Source organism: Balearica regulorum, chromosome 20, assembly GCF_011004875.1.
Source record: "Balearica regulorum gibbericeps isolate bBalReg1 chromosome 20, bBalReg1.pri, whole genome shotgun sequence".
Lineage (NCBI taxonomy): Eukaryota > Metazoa > Chordata > Aves > Gruiformes > Gruidae > Balearica > Balearica regulorum.
In genome coordinates this window covers 12,680,646-12,699,251 of record NC_046203.1, presented here as the reverse complement: position 1 = coordinate 12,699,251, position 18,606 = coordinate 12,680,646, and the positions used below count along the sequence as shown (strand labels likewise).

Genomic DNA, 18,606 nt, shown 5'->3' with positions numbered 1-18,606 from the left:
TGCTCAGCGAGGGACGACCGGGCCCCTTGGCCGCTGGCAGAGGCAGGGTGTGCTCTCCCACAGCCCTGTCCCAACCAGGGAGCACCTGGACCTGGCACCGGCCGTTCGCTGGGGGCTCCTACCGGTTGTTGCCACAGAGGATGGGTTGCAGCCCAGCCCAGAGTTGCACAAATGCAGAGAACTGCCCCTGGGGGTTGTCGCCGACGGCTGGGGCCCCCCTGGCACCCTCCTCCTCTGCCGTGGCATTGCTGGCCGTGGTGTTGGTGCCAGCCCAGCTGGTGCTGTTGGCAGTGGGCAGTGGGGCTTTGCTGGCACAGGCTCCCCTGGGCAGCAGCTTGGCCAGTGCTGAGAGGATGTCCACATCGCGGAGAACCTTCTCCATCTCCACCAGGTCCTCCAGGAGGGCACGGAGGCGGTGCTGGGCGGCTGTGCTGTTCACCTCGTCTAGTTTCAGCTGCAAGAACAAGTGGGCAAGGGGTTACCTGCGGCTGGGGCTCCCTGCTCACCAGTGGGAGGGGACCAAGGGGGACCCCAAGCAGTGGCATGTCCACTTTCTTGGTTAAAAGGTTAGAGCTGTGCCCCAGCTGAGGCCCCGGACTCATCACCATGCATCCGTGGCTACCAGGCAGCGGGAAAGCAGGCAAATGCTGGCAGGGTCTTGTTGGGGGACACAAGATGTCCCTCAGGCAGGAAGGGTGGTCCTCTGTGATTGCAACAGTCACATCAGACTCGGGAGGGACAAGGAGGGGTACCTCAGAGCCAGCCTTGACGAGCTGTGCCACCAGGGACAATGCCAGTCCTGGGGTGAGGAGCCTGCGGGGACATACTTGGAGGATGCTGGGGACACCAAGCCCCATCCAATGGGCAGCATCCGAGCCGGTGGGTGGGGGGTGCCCATGTGGGGTAAAGGGGGGATCAGGAGGGGCCGGGCCATGTAATAGAGCTCCCTGTCCCCACACAACCCTGCCTAGGACTTGTCCCTGCCCCAGAGCCCACCGCACGGCCGGTGGGAGGCACGTCCATCAGCCCTGCTCTCACCCTGCTGACAATCTTCGGGGTGTCCAGCTGGTCTTGGAGCTCGGTGGCCAGCTGGGCGAAGCGCTCGTGGCGGGCAGCCCGGCTGCCATTGCAGGCCAACGCCCGGTACGCCTGCAGCAGCGGCTGCTGCCCGGGGGCCACGTGCAGGAGGCGGCGCAGCACGTCCAGGCTCTGCTCACACGTCAGCTGCTCCAGCACTGGCCCGGTGAAGAGGACACCCTGCAGAGCAGGGAGCCGTGGGGGTGCAGCCCCGGGCGCAGGGACGCTGCGACAGCGCCCGCCCTGGTAGAGCACCTGCCCGTGCACCCTGGTTCGCCCCACGAGGCGCTCACCTCCATCTCGGTGACGAAGGCCTGGGGGCTGTTGGAGGTGGTGGGTGCCGGGGCAGTGCTGGCAAGGCCCAGGGCATGGGAGAGCAGGCGGAGCAGCGCTGGCCGGCGTGGGGCTGCCGCGGGGTCCCGCAGTGCCCTGCGGACCAGCCCTTCCCGCAGGCTCCTCCAGCCGCTGGGGAGGCTCTTCTGCAAGAGGAGCAATGGGGGTGGCTGGTCATACGGGGGCTCCCCAGGGTCCCCCTCTGTGTGTGTCCCCAAGCACACGTGAATGGCCCCACAGCACCCACATCCACGGTCTCCATGGGGAGGGGAAGAAAAGGGGATGCGCAGATGGGGGAAGCACTGCAGCCCAGCCACAGGAGGGAACAATCTCCCCTGCTCCCTTCACAGCCACCATCCAGGCAGTGCCAAAACCCACTGCAACGGGAAACCAAGGCACAGGCACTGGTGTGCCTCAAAGCACTGGGGGAACTAGTGGCAGTACCAGGACAGGACCCAGCCATCCCTGCTGCTGCTCTGGCCACCTGACAGTCCCATCACATCCCCTCTGTGGCATGGACAACCCAGATCGCCCATGGAGGGGACACAAAGGACAAGTCCACCATGTCTCCCACACTCGGCACCGCTCCTCACCTCCAGCTGCATCATCTTCTCACTGGGGCCAAACCCATCCCACAGGTCTCGCTCATGGGTCTCATCGGATGCCAAAGGAAAGGAACCAAAAAACAGGCGGTACACCTGCACCGGGGATGGGAGCAGGGCTGCCGAGCGCGCCGGGAGCCGAGGCACCCACCTGCCCAGCAATGCCCCAGCACAGGGTGGCAGGGCAGGATGAGTCCTGGCCAGGTGCCTGCTGATGCCCACCCTGGGGGTCTGGTGGTCAGGGCTGTCTGGGTCGGACATGCCCATTTGCTGACGCAGTGCAGACCCCTGCAAAGCCCAGCCCTGCAGCGCCGTGCGGTCACCCACCTCCCCGAGGTTGTCACCCACCTCCCGCAGGTCAACGCTGGAGCCCAGCAGCAGCTCGGCCGTGCTGTTGGGGAGGGACAGGTTCTGCATCAGGAAGCGGTGCAGCTCGCCCCGGTCCTTGGCTGCCCACGCCAGTGTGAAGCCGGATCCTGGCAAGGCAGGGGGGTCAGAGCAGCCCGCCAGCGGCGGGGACATGGCACGGCCCCACACGGGGACATACCACAGCTGGCCCTGCCCGGCACACAGCGATGTGGGACAGTGGCAGAGCACTGCCACACGCCATGACATCACTGGGTGCCTGGCAGGTGGGCATCTCCATCCCTGCCTGCGCAGGCAGCAGGGGGACAGGCAGGACACAGCCTACCTGCTCGATTGCTGAAGTGGGTCTCCATGGAGCTGGGCTCACTGCTGCTGAGTGCCTCCAGGCGCTGGCGCAGCGACTCCAGCTCCTCCTCCAGCCCTGGGTGCTGGGGGTCAAAGAGGCTGCTCTGCTCCACCACTTCGCTGAGATGCTCCAGGAGCTGCGTCACCCTGCGAGAGCCCAGCACCGCCACAGCTTCAGGGACACCTTCCGCAGAGCTCTGGGGGGATGAGCCCCTCGGGTACACGGGGCAGCAGTGCTGCCTGCCATGGGGCACTGCTGCCCCAGGAGCTCCCCTCACCTGCGCACCAAATCCACCATGCCAGGGGCGCAGAGGAGAGCCCCAGAGCCTTGAGGTGTCACCAGGGGCCACCTCTGTCCTCCTCCCAGCACTGGGCACCTGAGAGCCCACGGGGGAATGGGCTGAGATGTCCCCTGCACCCTGGGGACATGGCGCTCAGCACCCAAGCATTTTGGGGGACGCAGGCTTGTGCTGGTGTGGGAAGGGGCAGGCTGTGCATGGGAGAGTGTGGGAGCATGTGGGGCAGCAGGAGGAAGCACACGGTGAGGGCATGACTCACGTGGAGTTGGAGTACTGCAGGAAGCCGAACTCGTCGCGCTGGCCATCAGGGCACAGGGACTGCATGACAGGCAGGATCCCGGCCGAGGTGAGCGGAGCCGCCGTGTAGAAAGCTGGAGCAAGCAAGAGGCCACGGAAGAGGCCAGGGAAGGTGTGGGCAGGGAGGGAAGAGGCGGGGGGAGGCAGGGGGCCACCAGAGAGACAGAGACTCAGTTCAGAGAAGCACGCGCTGGGCCCTGTGAGCCCCGCAGGAGGTTGGCAGCCAAGGTCAGAAGTCTGCAGCTTTCCCACCGAGGCTGTCCCCGGGTGGTGGCAGCTCCTGCCACCCTGGATCCTGCCCTCTTACCCCTGCCCACTCCCCTGGGGTGACGGATCCCTCCCACCCCAGGACGATGCCAACTTCTGCTGCTTGCCCCCAGGATGGCCGCCAACCTCCCCCAGCCTCTCAGCCCCTCTTGTTAGTAACCTCAGCGGCACCGCTGGAATTCCAGAGGAAGAGGAGGAGGAGGAGGAAGAACACAACAGGGAAAATAGAGTTGTCACCCACAGCTCCCTGAGCCCCTGCCTCCCCCCTGCCTGGCTGTCCCGAAGTGCGGCTGCCAGAGGTGGGTGGACATGGAGACACGGTGAGGGGAAATGGAAGAAATGAGGAGCAGCAAGGGGACAGCAAACCTTCCCCCCCTCTGCCAGCACCGAGCCTTCGTTCCTGTCGGGGTCTTTCCACGTCCTCCCCGGGGCAGGGAAAGCCCAGAAGGGCCCTGCCCAAAGGTGACCAGAGGTTGTCACTGGGCAGTGCCGGGCAGGGACCCTGCTCTCACCATCCCGGCCAGTGTCCCCGTGGTTAGAGGCAGGTCAGTGCTGTTAGCACGGCCGTGACGGGCAGGGGCTGGTGAAGATGGGCTTCTGGCAGGGACAAGGACAGCCCAGGGCAGCTAGCATGGGATGAGCTAGCCTGCTGAGGTGGTGGGAGAGATGATTGTGGCCATACCACGCTTTGGTCACAAAACCAGCACAAGGGTGGCACCTTGCAGGCCTCTGGGCTCCTGGTAGTGCCACATCCTGGCTCGTCCCAGCTGCAAGGGGCCAGGACAGGGAGCCAGTGGTGGTGCAAGGGAGGGAGCTATTGCCAAACCCTTGGGGACCAGCCTGGGGGGCACACAGGCAAGACTGGGTGACCACAGGCCACCATGTGGGTGCCAGCACCCAGCAGGGTCTGCACAGGAGGGAGTCAAGGAGTAGGACAAGCCTCCACCTGGCCTAGAGAGCCCAGGGAGCCAGGGACATCGCTGCCAGTGGCCCCAGCGCCTGGGCAACCTGGCACCAACCCAGTGGGGACACCAACAACCCAGTGGGGACACCACCATGGGCTGGTCCTGACTGGGCAGCCCCCGGGGAGGAGCAGGCAGGGGCCAGGCTGTGCTGCCCAAGCTCATCTTCACCAGCCGCAGAGGAAGGCAACGGGGTTACAGAGGTGTAGATTAGGCCAGAGTGAGTTGATCCAAACCAGGCTCTTTCTCCCCAAAATACGTGGCCGGCATAGGCAGGGGAAGAGGGGGGAGGCGCCCACCCACCCCACCAACTTACAGACTGGCGCATGCAGTAGAGGCATGGAGGGCAGGCGGGCAGGGGAGATGGTGGGAAAGAAAAAGAAAACGTGAGCAAAAAGAAAGAAAAACCAAACCAAAAAAACTACACAACACAGAGTGCACATCAGCGCCAGGGCAGGAACCAGGGCAGCGCCCGTCACCACCCGCAGCCGGACCCGCGCTTGCAGCTGGGCTCTCCCTCGCTGGCACACACTGAAACACAGGCTTGGACCATCATTACACCAGGTCACCACTGTTGCCAGCTCCCAGCATCTCCCCTGGCCCCACGCCACCTGTGTAAGGGCATCCACCAGGGTGGGCATCCCACGGGGTGTCAGGATGCCACACGGAGCCCTGGCGAGCTGGCAGCTCTGCTCCACCGCCTCCTCCCAGCGGCACAGCCCACAGGCACCGGCACCCACAGCCCTGGCCAGAGCTCCAGCTGCACATCTCCAGGAGCCCCCAGCTCCAGTCCCATCAATTTGTCACCCCCCCATAGCCAGACACAGGGCTCCACACAGCACACCTTCCCCCCAGCACCACGAGGAGCTGGGGAGCCCTTCCCAGCTGCTTCTTGAGCATTCAGGGGGGCCATGGCAGTCCCAGCACCATCCAGCTCCATCTCTCCCTTCCCCCCACAAAACGTTCCTGCTGATGGCAGCCACAAGCTGGTTGGCACTGCCACCCCCAGGCAGCCCCCCCGGCTAGGATTGACTCTGCCCCTCCAACCCACTGTGTCTGCCCTGCCAGCCCTCGGCTGCAGCCCCTGCCCAGCGGTACGTCCCTCAAAGGCCCCTCTGGTTCCCCAACAGCTGTCATGGCCCCCCCACACACCCCTAGGTTGTCCCTGGGGGGCTGGAGCAGCTCTCCAGAGCCTCTGGGTGCCCCCAGGTGCAGATGCCCCGGACAGCACCCTGCTGGCACTCACCTTCCTTCACAGGGATGGTCGGCTTCTTCTGCCGCAGACCCAGGAGGATGAAGAAGAGAACCAGGGGGATGAAGATCTCAAAGGCCAGCACCCACTGGGGACAACACAAAGCAGAGGGATCATGATGACTGGAGACAGAACCCAGCTACGAAGGATGGGGGTCCCTTGGGCACTGGCGCAATGCGGCACCATGTCCGCATCTTGCTGGTGGCACTGTCATAGCTCAGCCAGGGGCACCCGAGGATCTCCTGCTCGCTCCTGCTTGCACCCTGCCCGCTCCACCCTGCCCGGGGGCACCTCAGGACAGGACAGGGTACCACAGAGGGGATGGACCCCTAGTCCAGCAACACAAATGTGGCGCTGGGGCTGACCCCAGCCCCGACAGGCCAGCGCAGCTGGGGCTGCCCAGAGAAGATGACCCCAAGTCCTTATGGCCAGCAAAGAGCCGCAGGTCCCCATCCTGGCAGTGCCCTCACAGCTGGCAGCTGCCCAGCGTGACATCCTCCTGCCACCTGTGCCACCGCCAGGTCCCACCCGCGGGGCCATGCAGGGGACAGACCCCAGTGCCATCAGGGCGAGGTTTGGTTCAGCCAGGCCTGGGTACCGGCTCCAAGTGAAACTGGGGGGCAGCACGGGGGGTCCTGGCACCCTCTCTGTGCCCTCCCAGAAGGCTACAGCTGCACAGGATTTCCACCACTGCATATGGTAAATCACAGCAAATCCCCAGGAATCCCTGACCCCAATCTTGCAGGTGGCCCAGGCTGGGCTCCGTGCCCAGAGGCCCTGGGGATGGGCACCAGTGCCTTCAGCCACCGGCAGGAGCGGGCACCCGGCCCCCTGCCAGCGCAGCTGCTGCCGGTTTGCGCAGGGAGTGCCCAAGGCCACGTCACAGCCCCACTGCCCTTGCTGCCGAGACGAGGGGAACTACTGTAAGTGGGGAAACTGAGGCACAGGGTGAGGTGAGCCAAGCTCAGCTTGCCTCAGGGCCAGATCAGACCCGAGGCTGGCGCTGAGACCCCGGAACCCACTACCACCACAGGCAGGGCAGCCCCAGTTTGCTGCTGGGAAGGTGCTACCTACAGTGCCAGCACCTGCCACCCCCCCTCCCACACCAGCCCAGGCACCCACAGTCACCGGGTGCCAGAGGGACACGAAGAGAGGGCTTTGACATGACAGGCGCAGCCTGGAAGGACACAGCCAGCAGCAGGTGACAGGGTCAGGTCCTCCTGTCCCCAACAGCGTCACCTCCACACTGGCCTCACCCAGGGGCTGCAAACGCTCTGCCAAAAAGTCACAGCAGCCCAGCAAATGGGGGCGAGCAGACGGACCCCCAACAGCGCGTGGCCAGGGCACTCCTGTGGGCACCATGGTTGGCAGGGCTGTGGGATGGGCAGGGCTGCGGGATGGGCAGGGCTGCACACACAGGTGCCCCCCAGTGCTGCCCTCCCCACCCCTAGAGCTGCTGATTTTAGGGGAGGCAGAGACTGAAGGAAGAAGGGCTGGATGGAAGGGACAGGGATGACAGACACCCCAGGAGAGCTGCCAGGGCTGGGGGATTCCCACCTTTTTGGCACCATTGGTCCCAGGCACGGTCCTTGATGTCACCGCCCCTGTATCGGAGCGGGGTGGGGGGGTGGGTGGCAAGGGACACTTCCCCGTGGCTCCTGCCCTGCCACTCGCTGCCTGCACCCGCCCCCCTGCCTGTTTACCAGGCACACAATCAGACCTCTGTACCCAGGCGCCTGTGGGACCGTCCCCACCCCCAGCCACACTGGGCCGTACCAGGCTCCCTTGGGGACTGTCAGGTCCTTGGTGGCAACAGGAGGGACCTGCTTGTTTTGTTGTTGTTGTTTTTTTAAAGTGGGTCATTGACCTTTTGCTCATCTCCTTCCCCAGAGACCCCCCCTGTCCCCAGCCTCTCCTGCACAGCCCAGCACCAGGGCTGTCCCCCAGCCAGGGTGACGTGGTGATGGGCAGACATGGCAGCAGAGCAGGGCTCACCAGCCCGTGCCTCTGGGACTGATCCTGCCCCTTCAGACCCCAGACACGGGGGGGGCAGGGCTGCCCCACACCCACAGTGGGGCAGAGGCAGCAGCATGCAACGGCGGGGGGGGAGGGAAACTGTCCCAAGGGAGCCCCAGTACCCCCTGTGGGGGCACCCAGCACCCCCACCCCATGCCAGTAGGGCCTGGGGATGGCAGAATTCCTGCCTACAGGTGCAGGACACCAGGGGATTTTTTGGGATTGTGGGAGGAAGCGAGCGGTGGGAAAGGAAATGCTGGGAGAAGGAAAGGGACACAGAGAGGAGAAGGGCCAGTGCCCACCAGCAGCTGGCCATGCCTGCGCTGACCAGCATGGTCTGTTCTGTCCTTTCACCCATTCCCTTCCTCACTCCTCCCTTGGTGAGGGCTCTCACACGTATGTCAGGCTGGGGGCGGGCGGGGGGTGTCAGGCAGCACGCAGGGTGGGACATGTGCCCAAGTGACAGCGGCTGAGGGGGCCAGGGGCAGCTCCTGAGCAGCAGCAGAGCTGAGCTGCCGGAGGGATCCAGCCCATACACACACGCATACATCCCCTGGCACGAGTTCACCTCCACCAAGCAGAGAGGTGAGCAGGATGAGGCCATGGGTGGTGTTTGGGTTTGCATGAGCGCTGGGTGCATCTGCCTGCCACCACCAACGGTGGGATACACACGTGCCTGCTGGGATCCCACGCTCAGCCCTGCCAGCAGCTGGATGTAGGGGCAGCAGGATCCTGCCTAGCTCCCCCAGCAAGGGAGGCAGAGGTTGGTGGATGCTGCCAGCATGGTGCTGGCCCCAGGCACGCAGCTCCCTGCCAGGGGGACGCTTAACTCCCTGGACTCTGCAGTGGACCAGCGACTCCATGCCTGCTCCTGCCTTCTGCCGAGCCAGCAGATGGGAGCAGGGGGCCGCAAGGAGCACAAGTTGGGTCAGGCACCGCACGGCCTGAGCGCGAGGCAGCAGCACCACTGGGGATGCGGGACTCCCGCACTGCCAGGCCAGAAGCGCCAACGAACTCCATGGGACGCAACAAGAGCAGACATCCCAGCCTGGTGCAGCAGTCCCACCGTGCCCGCCCCCCAACGAGCACCAGGGGCAGCCGGGATGTGCTGAAGCCACGGTTAGCACAGCCACAGGCACTGGACCATGGACTTTGGCGGACAACTCTGTCAACGTCCCTGGGACGCAGCAGCACACGTGCCCCAACAGCCAAGCCAGGCGCTCCCCAAGGTGGCAGCCAGGCCAGGCAGAGGCAGCTCTTTATGCCCATCGTCACCACTGCTCTATTCCCTCTTGCCCACTCCCAGAAACACCCTGAAGCCCGCAGCCATCGCCTTTGGCGAACACAGCATGGCAAAGGGGCAGCCAGGGGCTGGGAGCTTCTGCCCAGAGACCCCCAAGATGGCAACCCCAGCAATGCCCCCATACCCCAAACCTGCCATGCCAGCCCCCCTCTCCCTGTGGCCTGGCACCTGTGGGGGGATTTACCAGCCCCGATGCAGGTGAAGCAGCACCATGCACAGCCCAGGGCAAGCCTGGTCTCCAAAACCCCTGTCCTGCACCCAGCAAAGGACAGGGCAGGGTCTGCCTGAGCTCCTCCCTGGGGAGGAGGGAGAGCTGCTGCCTGCTCCCTGCCAGCATCTCCTGCAGGTCTCAGCGCTGCCCACAGAGCCAGCAGCAGCAGGCAGCAGGTGCCAGCCCACAGGACCCCTAAGGGATAGGGCTCAGCTCCTGGAGAATCAACACCCCAACTTTTCCAACAGCATTTTAAGACTGGCAGAAACATCTTAAACCATTTGATGGCCAAGGTCAGGCCCAGGTGCTGCCGACTCTCCCACCCCTGCCTCTGGTCACACTTTTGCTCAGTGCAAGTTGTGCCTGTCACCTCTTGTCCCACTGCCACCTGCCCCCAGCAAGGGCACGTCCCCACCCCTCACACCCTGCCCCGCAGCCCTGGCATGGCAGCCTGGGGACGCGCCTCCGGGAAGCTGGAGGAAGGGGAAATCCCCACCGGGGTTTGCCAATACCTCCCCTGAGCACAGTCCTGCCATGGCAGAAGCAGGAGCCCATGGAGAGCAGAGCATGGTTCCTCTGTGCCAGCCCCACAGTGCTGTGCCAGCTGGGCACCAGCGTGCTGGGACAAGAGGGACACGCCATCGACAGTGCCCTGCGCCAGGGCCACGTGGCAGTGCTCCCACACCGGCACACGGCACTGGGACACGGCCACGAGGTGCCTGGCCTGAGAGCAGGTGGGATTGTGCTGGCGGCCGCAGTGCGGAGGAAGACACTGGCTGCCCCGCAGCCTCTCCCCACGGGCAGGGCATGAGGCAGAGCCCTGCAGGCTCAGTGGCTCATGGCCACCTGCCCGCTAGGCCACCATGGCCACCAATCACCCTGCAACAGGTGCCTCCACAGCCGCCCTGCATGCAGGGTTTCATGGGGACGCTGCCTGGCACCGCCTCGCCAGCATCACCCTGCCAAGCCTGTATGTCATCCCCCCACCAGCTGCAAACAGTGAGGGGGCAAAGAGCACCTTGAGCTGCGGCAGCACCGTCCTGATCAATTCCTGCTGCAGGATCCGGCACCAGCCCCCACCCAGCACCGGCAGCAGGACCTGGCAGCACCTCCGCAGGCACAGGCGCTGCTGCAGCAGGACCCTACCAGCCAAGTGAGCCCCCCCAGTACCCCAAATTTCAGCTTTTCTTATTTTGGAGGCATCAAGATCCTCCCCCCCAGCTCCGTTCCCGTTGGCTGGGGAAGAAGGGGCAGACCCGCCAGAACAACTCCTTTGCATGGTGGGAGCTTCCCAGCTCTCGGCTGAGGAGCAGAAGACACAAACCGCACACAGGGTGCGGCAGCCACACAGCTGCCTGGCTCTCTCCTGCCCCATGTGCATCTTCCCCCCACCCCTGGGCCCACACCACAGGAGCCCCACTGACACGCTGTGACACCGAAGCAGCACCCAGAGTCTCAACTCCTGCTCACCGTTCCTCCGAAAGAGCCCTGAACCACCAACACTTCCCCAGGGCCAAACAAAACCCAGCAGCACGCTTCCATCCCCGGCACTTCAGAGCTGGGAGCTCCAGCTGCAGTTGCCTTCCTGTCCCGACCGCACAGGCACAGAGAGCCAGGGCAAAGGGGGCCGAATACCCTGAACTGCACCTGCAGTAACTTTTGGGAGATTACCTGTCCATTTTACATCCAACATAGTTTTAAACCAGCTACCAAAAGTCATCGGGGAGCCCACTGCTGAGCTCACCCCCCGGCCCAGCAGAGCCAAGGCGATGCAGACAACGGCACAGCTTGCACCACTCAGGGCTGCTCTCAGCACCCCAGGGGACTGCCCATCCTCAGGCACCCACGGCCCTGGCTTCCCTCCGCTGGGGGCCACTGATGCTGCTCTGTTCAAACCTCTATCGCCCCAGGGCTCCTGCCCGAATTTCTGCCCTGGGAAGAATAAAAATCACAGCCAAACCCCAGAGCAGCCCCCAGAACAGCTCAGCCATGACAGGCAGAGGCCGATACTCCCACAGGCTGGGCACCAGACTTTACAGAGGTGCCAGGGGATAGCACCCAGCCATCGCCTTTGCCAGGCTGCAGGCAGCTCATCTGGTGACAAAGGGAGTTATGGAAGTGGGTGATGTGGCGCTGTGGGTCAGCAGCACACTTCTCACACCCCTCTCAAAGGCCACTGGTCATGCAGCCCCCCGGTACCCACCTTCGCTGCGTCCTCAAGCAGACCAGCCAAGCCCTTACCAAGTACCCGCAGACAAAGCCTGTCCTGAAACCACTGCTGCACCTCACTGCCGTGCTACTCCCCAAAGAGATGCTGGTGCCAGCGACAATGGGGACCCTCCCAGGGCCACCAGCATTCAGGGGCAGCGCAGGGGACCAGCCCCAGTTCTCCCGAGTCCCAGGCCAGAGCCCTCAGCCAAACATCACAGACTGGTTTGGGTTGGAAGGGACCTCACAGCCGACCCAGTCCCACCCCCCTGCCATGGGCAGGGACACCCTCCACTAGCCCAGGTTGCCCAAAGCCCCATCCAACCTGGCCTTGAACACTGCCAGGGATGGGGCCTGGTGTCTGTTCCCCATCCTAAGGTACTGGGGCTGCCGCTCTGCACGCTGCCAGACGGAAAGTGCACTGTGGTGCAGCACCTACCCCAGGGCAGCGCTCTGCAGCATGGGGCTGTGCTGCCAGCAGCTGCCAGCAGGGTAAGGGCAGGGTACACACCACACTCCCTCTGTGAGGCTGGGACCTCTCAGTCCAGCAACCCTCCAACTCCAACTCCCCCAGGGTGAACCCCCAGCAGGGGAGGGGTCTCATGTTACTCCCCTCCCTGCTCCAATCCCCCCAGCCTCTGCCTGCCCTGGCAGAACCATCCTCTGCCACAGCAGGGTCAGCCCAGCAGCACAAGGGGCTGGTTTTGCTCGGTGACACATCCAGCTCTGGATGCAGCCAGGGAAGATCTGTGCTGGGAGACCCACCCATGGAGAACAAGGCACAGGCTGACAAGGCTGGGCTCTGGCACAGAGCCCGACTCTGTCCCAGCAGGCCAGCACCCTCAGCTCTGCTCCTGGGCTGCTGGGAGAGGGCAATGCTCCCTTAGGAGTGGGCAGAATGATGTCCCCTGTGCAGATGGGGAGCGTGACATGACCACGGGACTTGCACACAGCAGGAGCATAAGGAAGTAGGTGACACACACAGGGCACGCATGTCCCCAGGGCAGTAGCTGCACCAAATCCATCCACGAGCACCCACAGCACTGGGGGCAGTTCTTACCCCAGCACACGGCTGGTCCTTCACACGTGGCATCACCGGGTGGGCAAGGAGGTGCCAGTCCTTCCCCTGCCACCCTGCCTGCAGCAGGCAGAGCACTCTGGTCATAGCCCTGCACATGAGAGTGGCTGGGCCTGGGCTCCTCATCCTTCTCCTACTGCTGCAGCTTCCTGCGCTGCACCCCGGCGCTGCCCACGGGTCTGGGGAGGGTCACGGCAAAACAAGTCCCCAGAATACGCATGCACCCCACCAGCCATGGCAGCCAGGTCCAGGGCAGCTGCCAAGGGCTGGCAGATGCCGGGGCGTAGCTGTGCCAGCCGGCTCGCCCTCGTGGGCAGGGGTCCATAGCTCACCGACACTAGGCAGCTCCTCGCCGTGGCCATGCAGCTCTGCTTGGGGCAAGGAGCAGAGATGACTCAGCCGAAGAGCACCATCCCCCTTGCCCGTCCTGGGGGCACTGGGGCACCTGCCTGCGACACGGGCCTTAGCTCAGCCCATACCCTCCCAGGTGGTCCCTGGTGCTTCGGCTGCCAGGATGGAAGCAAGGCCTGATGCTCGCAGGCTGCTGGCGAGGGAAAGCAGGCAGGATCAGGCCTGCAGGGTATTTGGGAGGGGGAAGAGGAGTGAGCATTGCCAGCTCGGGAGCAGCAGTTCGCTACCCTCCCCCACCCTCTAAAAATAACCAGCTTCCTCGGCACCCAGCACACCCATCCCCCTGCCTGCACCGCTGCTGGAGTCCCTCCAGGCCAGGGGTCCCTCCCTGGGGGGGATCCCTGCTGCCCATCCGGCAGGACCCGGCAGGGAAGGCAAGCCCTGCACAGGAGCAGCCAGACAGAAGAGGCCGTGGCAGGGTTACACTGGATTTACAAGCCCAGCAGGGAAGGTGCCATCCTACCTCCTCTGCCACCCCCAGGAGGGAACCAGACCCCCCGGAACCCCACATTCCTCAGCCTCATGCCCAGAAAGCAGGACCAGCTCTCCAGCCCAGAGAGGAGAGGCAGCACTGACCCACATATGATTTGGAAACATATTCATAGCCTGCAGATACAGAGGGCTTGAGGAAGCTCTCCCAGCCTGGAAGGGTGGCCCTGGGGACCAGGGACAGGGCTGGCAAGTGTCCGGGGCATGTGGGACAGGGCTGCAGTCCATGGCAGGGATGGAGATGCTGCACAGGGTGGAGGGCTGGTGGGAGACATCACCCAGCCCACGGGCCTGGGCTCCTCCAGTGGCCACAAGGCCCAGACAGCTCCCACAGACACGGAGCGGGGGCGGGGCAGGAGAGACCCAACTGTTGCTGCCCAACGGGGGGACCCGGGGGGCTGGGCCCACGCCGGGGCAGGGGAGCGACCTGCCGGCAGCCGGGGCGCTCCTCGGCCGCGCCGCGGGCTCATACACAGACGGCGCCCACGCTTCTTGCTCCCTGCAGCCCCACGCGAGCAGACATCGCCCACCCCAGGACCCGGCCGCGGAGGGGAGAGGGCAGCGGTGGGCAGGCCGGGGACCCAGGGGAGCCCCGACCCGTGGGCAGGGAGGCTGGCTCCGCACCCCTCCTGCGCCCCCGGCCTGCGGCTCCGCGGGCTCCCTTGCGGCCCAGGCAGGTGCCCCGCGGAGCCTGCCCCGCTCGGGGGCCTGGCCTGGCCTCGTCGTCCCCTCCCCCCGGCGGCTGCGGCTGCCCGGGGCTGCAGGGGAACTCCAACCCGCCAGGATCCGCGCCGGGCCCGGCGCCCCCGGTCGCCGCCGCGCTCACCGGGCTGCGCCGCTTCAGCGTCACGTTCTTCCAGAGCAGGAGATGGAGCTGGTGCAGGAACCCCATGGCCGGGCCGGGCCCAGCCCCGCCGCAGGGGCTCCCCCCGCTCAGCTCCGCGGATCACCCGCTGCCCACCGCCATGCCCCACCGGGCCGCCGCCTTTGTCCTCAGCAGGCTGGGAGGGAACGGAGGGAACGGAGCGAGCGAGCGGGCGGGCGGGCGGGCGGGCGGGCGGGCGAGCGAGCTGGCTGGCCGGCCTCCGGCTCCGGCTCCGCCGCGCCCGGCCCGGCCCGGCCTTGCGCAGCACCACCCCCGGCCCGGGGCCGTCCCCCGCCACCGCCCCTTAAAGGCACCGCCAGGCCGCGGCCGCTCCGCCCGCACCGCCCGGCCCGGCCCGGGGCAGGCCCTCGGGGCACCGCCCAGCCCAGCCCAGCCCAGCCCAGCCCAGCCCGCTCCGCGGCGGCTTTGCCGGGCCCAGAGGGCACCGTCGTCCCGCCCAGGCCTCCCGGGATTTGCCGCCGGGCGAGCTGGTGGATCCGGCTCCTCCGGGGAAAACTGAGGCACGGAGCCCTCGCGGCATGGCGGGGGGGTCGCTGCGGCACCCGGTCTCCCCGGGTATGGCCTGTCCGGGAGCGGGGCTCCTGCCCCGGGGAGGGACCGGGTTGGGGAAACCCTTGGTCCCCGGGAGCTGCCCTCGCCCCTCTCCAAGCCAGAGACACAGAGAGGTCACCCCGCTGAGCCTCTCCTCCCTCGTTGCCCCTCCAGGACTTGCTTCAGGGGAGCAAGTGGCTTTGGAGGTCAGCATGCCAGGGAGGTGTTGCAGTCCCCAAACCACGCCGGCTGCTGCCTGCCCTGCTCAGGCCTCACTGCCTGCAGCTCCTGCCCAATTCATTCCACAGACAGGTGGTGGGGTGTCCACTTGTGTTCTTGGAGGGGACCAACCTGCCTGCAACAAGCTGTACCCCCAGTCCAGCTGTGACTCCAAGGCTGGGAAGGATGCCCTCAGCAGCAGTATTAGCACTGAACTAGGCCAGCTCTCTGTCCGTCCATCCATCCATTCATCCATCTTTTCCCTCCCTCTTTCCATTCCTCTGGTTCTCTTCATTTCAGGACCTGTCTCTCTCCCTGCCAGCCATCCATAGCCACCTCTCTCCTTCGCCCCCTCTCCGCTCCTGCAGCTATCTTTAACCATCGCCGTCTCCATGCTGCTGCCAGGGCCAAGTGCAGCCAGGAGCTGTGAATAACTCGTTTTGCCGCCCCAGCACCAAGTGGTGTTGCCAAGGGTGACTGTGTTTCGGGCAGGCTCTGCAACAGCTGCCCAGGCACTGACAAAAGCTCCCCTTGTCCTGCCACAAAGCACCATTATTCAAAAAACTTCTGGGTGAAACATTGTGCTGAGGTGAGGGAGGGCAAGGGATGCCCGGGGGAACGTGGTGGTGGAGAGGCACTGCGTTGCCCTGCTCTGTGCCTGGGGGGAGAGCGGCTGTTTTGGAAGGGCTGGGAGGTGTGCAGGCAGCAGAGCTGCCTGGCACTGAGAGGAGCTGGGCAGGGGTGGCCAGGGCTGGCTCAGCACCTTTCCACCTGCGCCCCACCGGCAGGAGTAACACAGGGGCAGCTGCACGAGGATGAAGGACCCCGAGGTTTGCTGGTGTTTCTCCAGTTTTGAAATACCAGAGAGATCTGGTGTCAAGGTAAGCTGTGCCATGGGGTTCAGCCAAGGGGCTGTCCAGCCCCAGACCTTGTTCCAGCAGTGGTCCCCAAGGAAGGAGGAATGCATGCACCCTTGGCTCCTCCCAGGGGATTGCATGTGGTCTGTCCCCAGCCTGTGCTAGAAACACCTCAAAAAAACCCCTGCCCTGCAGCAGAGTGGGTTCCCAGCTTGGAGGGGCGCAGTGGAGAGGGTCATGGGTGGGGCTGTGGACAATGTGGGCTCAAAGCCCTGACCTGGGTCTCCTGCCTCCCTCCCTCCTGCTGCCCCTAGGTGGGTCTTGGTGAGCTTTGCAGCTCCTCTTCTGCTTGGCATGACCATGAAACCCCAGAAAGGGCCAGCAAGAGACAAACCCAGCAGCATGCCGTGGGGCAGCATGGCCCCAGGGACCGGGTGCCCATCTTCTCCATGGAGCTGGGGCTCTGAGCACCTCTCAGGGGACTTCTTCATGGGGTGGCCACGCGTCTCCATCTGTGTGGGGTTATCTGCAGATGGCAGCAACCACCCACACAAAGGTCCTTGCCCTGTGCTGGTGCAGTCTGGCATTATCCAATGGTCCCACAGCCTGGCCCTGGGCACTAGGGACTTCTGCCCAGCACACCGGGGCAGAGCTGGCCCTGGTTCTCAGCCTGGCTTTGAGCCTCCAGCACCATGCTGCCACATGCCTGGGCTGTGGGGGTCAAGGTGCCTGGACCCACCAGCTGCAAGTACCCCCCCCAGGGCATCACCCCTCTGCCAGGGTGTCATGGGGCAGCACCCGGGAGTGACAGCTACAAGTGCTGGAAAAAAATCTCCCTCCTGCTCCACCATCCACCCTGCATGCCCAGTAGAAACCTTGTGGCTGCTGCTGTCCCCAACGCTGTCCTCTGCAGAGGGGAACAGCCCTGTCCCCCTGTCCCCCCGGTCCCCAGGCTGTGCCGAGGGGGATGGGGACAGCATCGGGGACAATGCTGGCAGCTCCAGCTGGGCAGGGAGCACTGCCTGCAGCTGGCGGGGTTGGGGCAGGCCGGGCTGGGAACAGTGCTGTGCAGCGCCTGGTATCTGGGCTCTCAATCACGCAGGAGATTAAATGCAGAAAGGCGGTGAGAAAAGATAACAGGAAACAGGGGATATGTCTGGGGAGGAAAAAACACCCAGCCTCAGAGCTGCAGTTGGCCTCTGAGGTCTCACAGGGTGGCACTGAAACCGCGGAGCCCTGCTACACCCCGGCACGACGCTGTGCTCAGCCACTGCCCAGCCTGTTGCCTTGCACCAGTGCTGCAGCCATCCTTGCTCCCGGGATCCAGGCAGCTGGCGGGAGCAAGGCTGCAGTGGGGGGTGCAGACCCCAGGGGTGCTTGAGCAGCCCAAGAACCCCCAGGGAGTGGCTTGGGGTCCCATGCCCAGCTCTGTGTGTGCCCCTGCCAGCTCCAGGGACAGCGCTGTGTGCCTTGGGGCTCCCCTCCCTGCCTCAGTTTCCCCATCTCTTTTCCCCTGCCAGGGCTTTCGGGAAGACTTGGTGCCCAGACAGCAATGCCAGCAAAGACAACAACTGGGTGTGTGGCCAGATGGGGACGGGGCAGGTCCGGAGCCTGGACGCAGGAGAAAGCTCTCTGTGCAGAGGCAGCCAGGGCACACACGTGCCCATTTCCCCTTTTGGCAGAAAGCGTCCCAGGCAAGGCAGGTGCCCTGGGCTTGGTGGCACTGAGGAGCTGCTGGTGCCGCCTTAGCTCGCAGTTTCAAGATGAGTCAGCGGGACCCAAAATCAGGCTGGCATCCTGTTTTCGACCAGGCCGTGGGTGGCACGTGGGTGGCACATGGGAGGCACCTTGGCAAGGCTGAGGGCAGGGCCCTACCTGCACCCTTCCCAGTACAGGTAGGGCATTCGAACCCCCAGCACACACGCCCAGGCAAGGCACCTGCTCCTTCCCAGCACCAACCAAGAGGGAATTGCCGGTGGCCCTGGGTGGCAGTGCCAGGCTGAGGCTCTGGGGCTGATGCCCCTCTCCATCCCTGCCAGCTCTGCCGTGGGTGGCAGTGAATGCTGAGGAAGTGACCGGTTCCAGTGCAAGCCGAATGAACATCTTGTTGTTTGGCTGCTCCTGGGTGACTTCAGAGGGAGCTGTGTGTGCAGCTGGACCTGACAATCCTGCTTTTGATAATAATAATAATAATAATAATAATGTATTAGTGGTCTCAGTAAGAGTGTTTGTGGGATGTGCTTTGGCACAAAGCCGCCAGCTAGGAGAGCTGCCCCATGGGCTCCGCACAGCCCCACCACGGCTCTGGCAGGCCGCTGTACCGACAGGAGTGCCGCAGGCAGAGCAGCCCGTTGGGGCTCAGGACCCTGCCTCCACCCTGCCCCCCGCCGGACTGGGTGCCCAAGGACAGGGTGGGTTGCAGGGCTCAGCATGGATCAGGGATCTCTTCCCACTGTCCCCTCCTCCATGCCACTCTGTGTTTCCTCCCTGTCCGCTGGCAACCCTCTGCCATGGGGGCAGGAACCCAGGAATCAAGCCAGGGAAGGTGGCCAGTGTGGGCATGGACCCAGTCCCCACCAGCTTGGGAGGGGACCCTC

At 64.8% G+C, this 18,606-nt stretch overlaps 1 protein-coding gene across 3 annotated transcripts in view; it reads right to left on the bottom strand.

Annotated features, from left to right (window-relative positions):
* Positions 1 to 14,616, bottom strand: part of ABCA2 (ATP binding cassette subfamily A member 2) — a 35,816-nt gene extending 21,200 nt beyond the window's left edge. For all 3 annotated transcript variants that reach the window (XM_075772711.1, XM_075772713.1, XM_075772712.1), the window contains exons 1-9: positions 14,343 to 14,616; positions 5,795 to 5,888; positions 3,282 to 3,393; positions 2,704 to 2,870; positions 2,361 to 2,488; positions 2,004 to 2,108; positions 1,371 to 1,556; positions 1,039 to 1,257; positions 123 to 454 (exon numbers count right to left, since the gene is read on the bottom strand). In XM_075772711.1, coding sequence (XP_075628826.1) covers positions 123 to 454; positions 1,039 to 1,257; positions 1,371 to 1,556; positions 2,004 to 2,108; positions 2,361 to 2,488; positions 2,704 to 2,870; positions 3,282 to 3,393; positions 5,795 to 5,888; positions 14,343 to 14,408 — 1,409 coding nt within the window. In that variant the 5' untranslated portion in view covers positions 14,409 to 14,616. The remainder of the gene's footprint in view (positions 1 to 122; positions 455 to 1,038; positions 1,258 to 1,370; positions 1,557 to 2,003; positions 2,109 to 2,360; positions 2,489 to 2,703; positions 2,871 to 3,281; positions 3,394 to 5,794; positions 5,889 to 14,342) is intronic.
* Between the last annotated feature and the right edge of the window lie 3,990 nt (positions 14,617 to 18,606).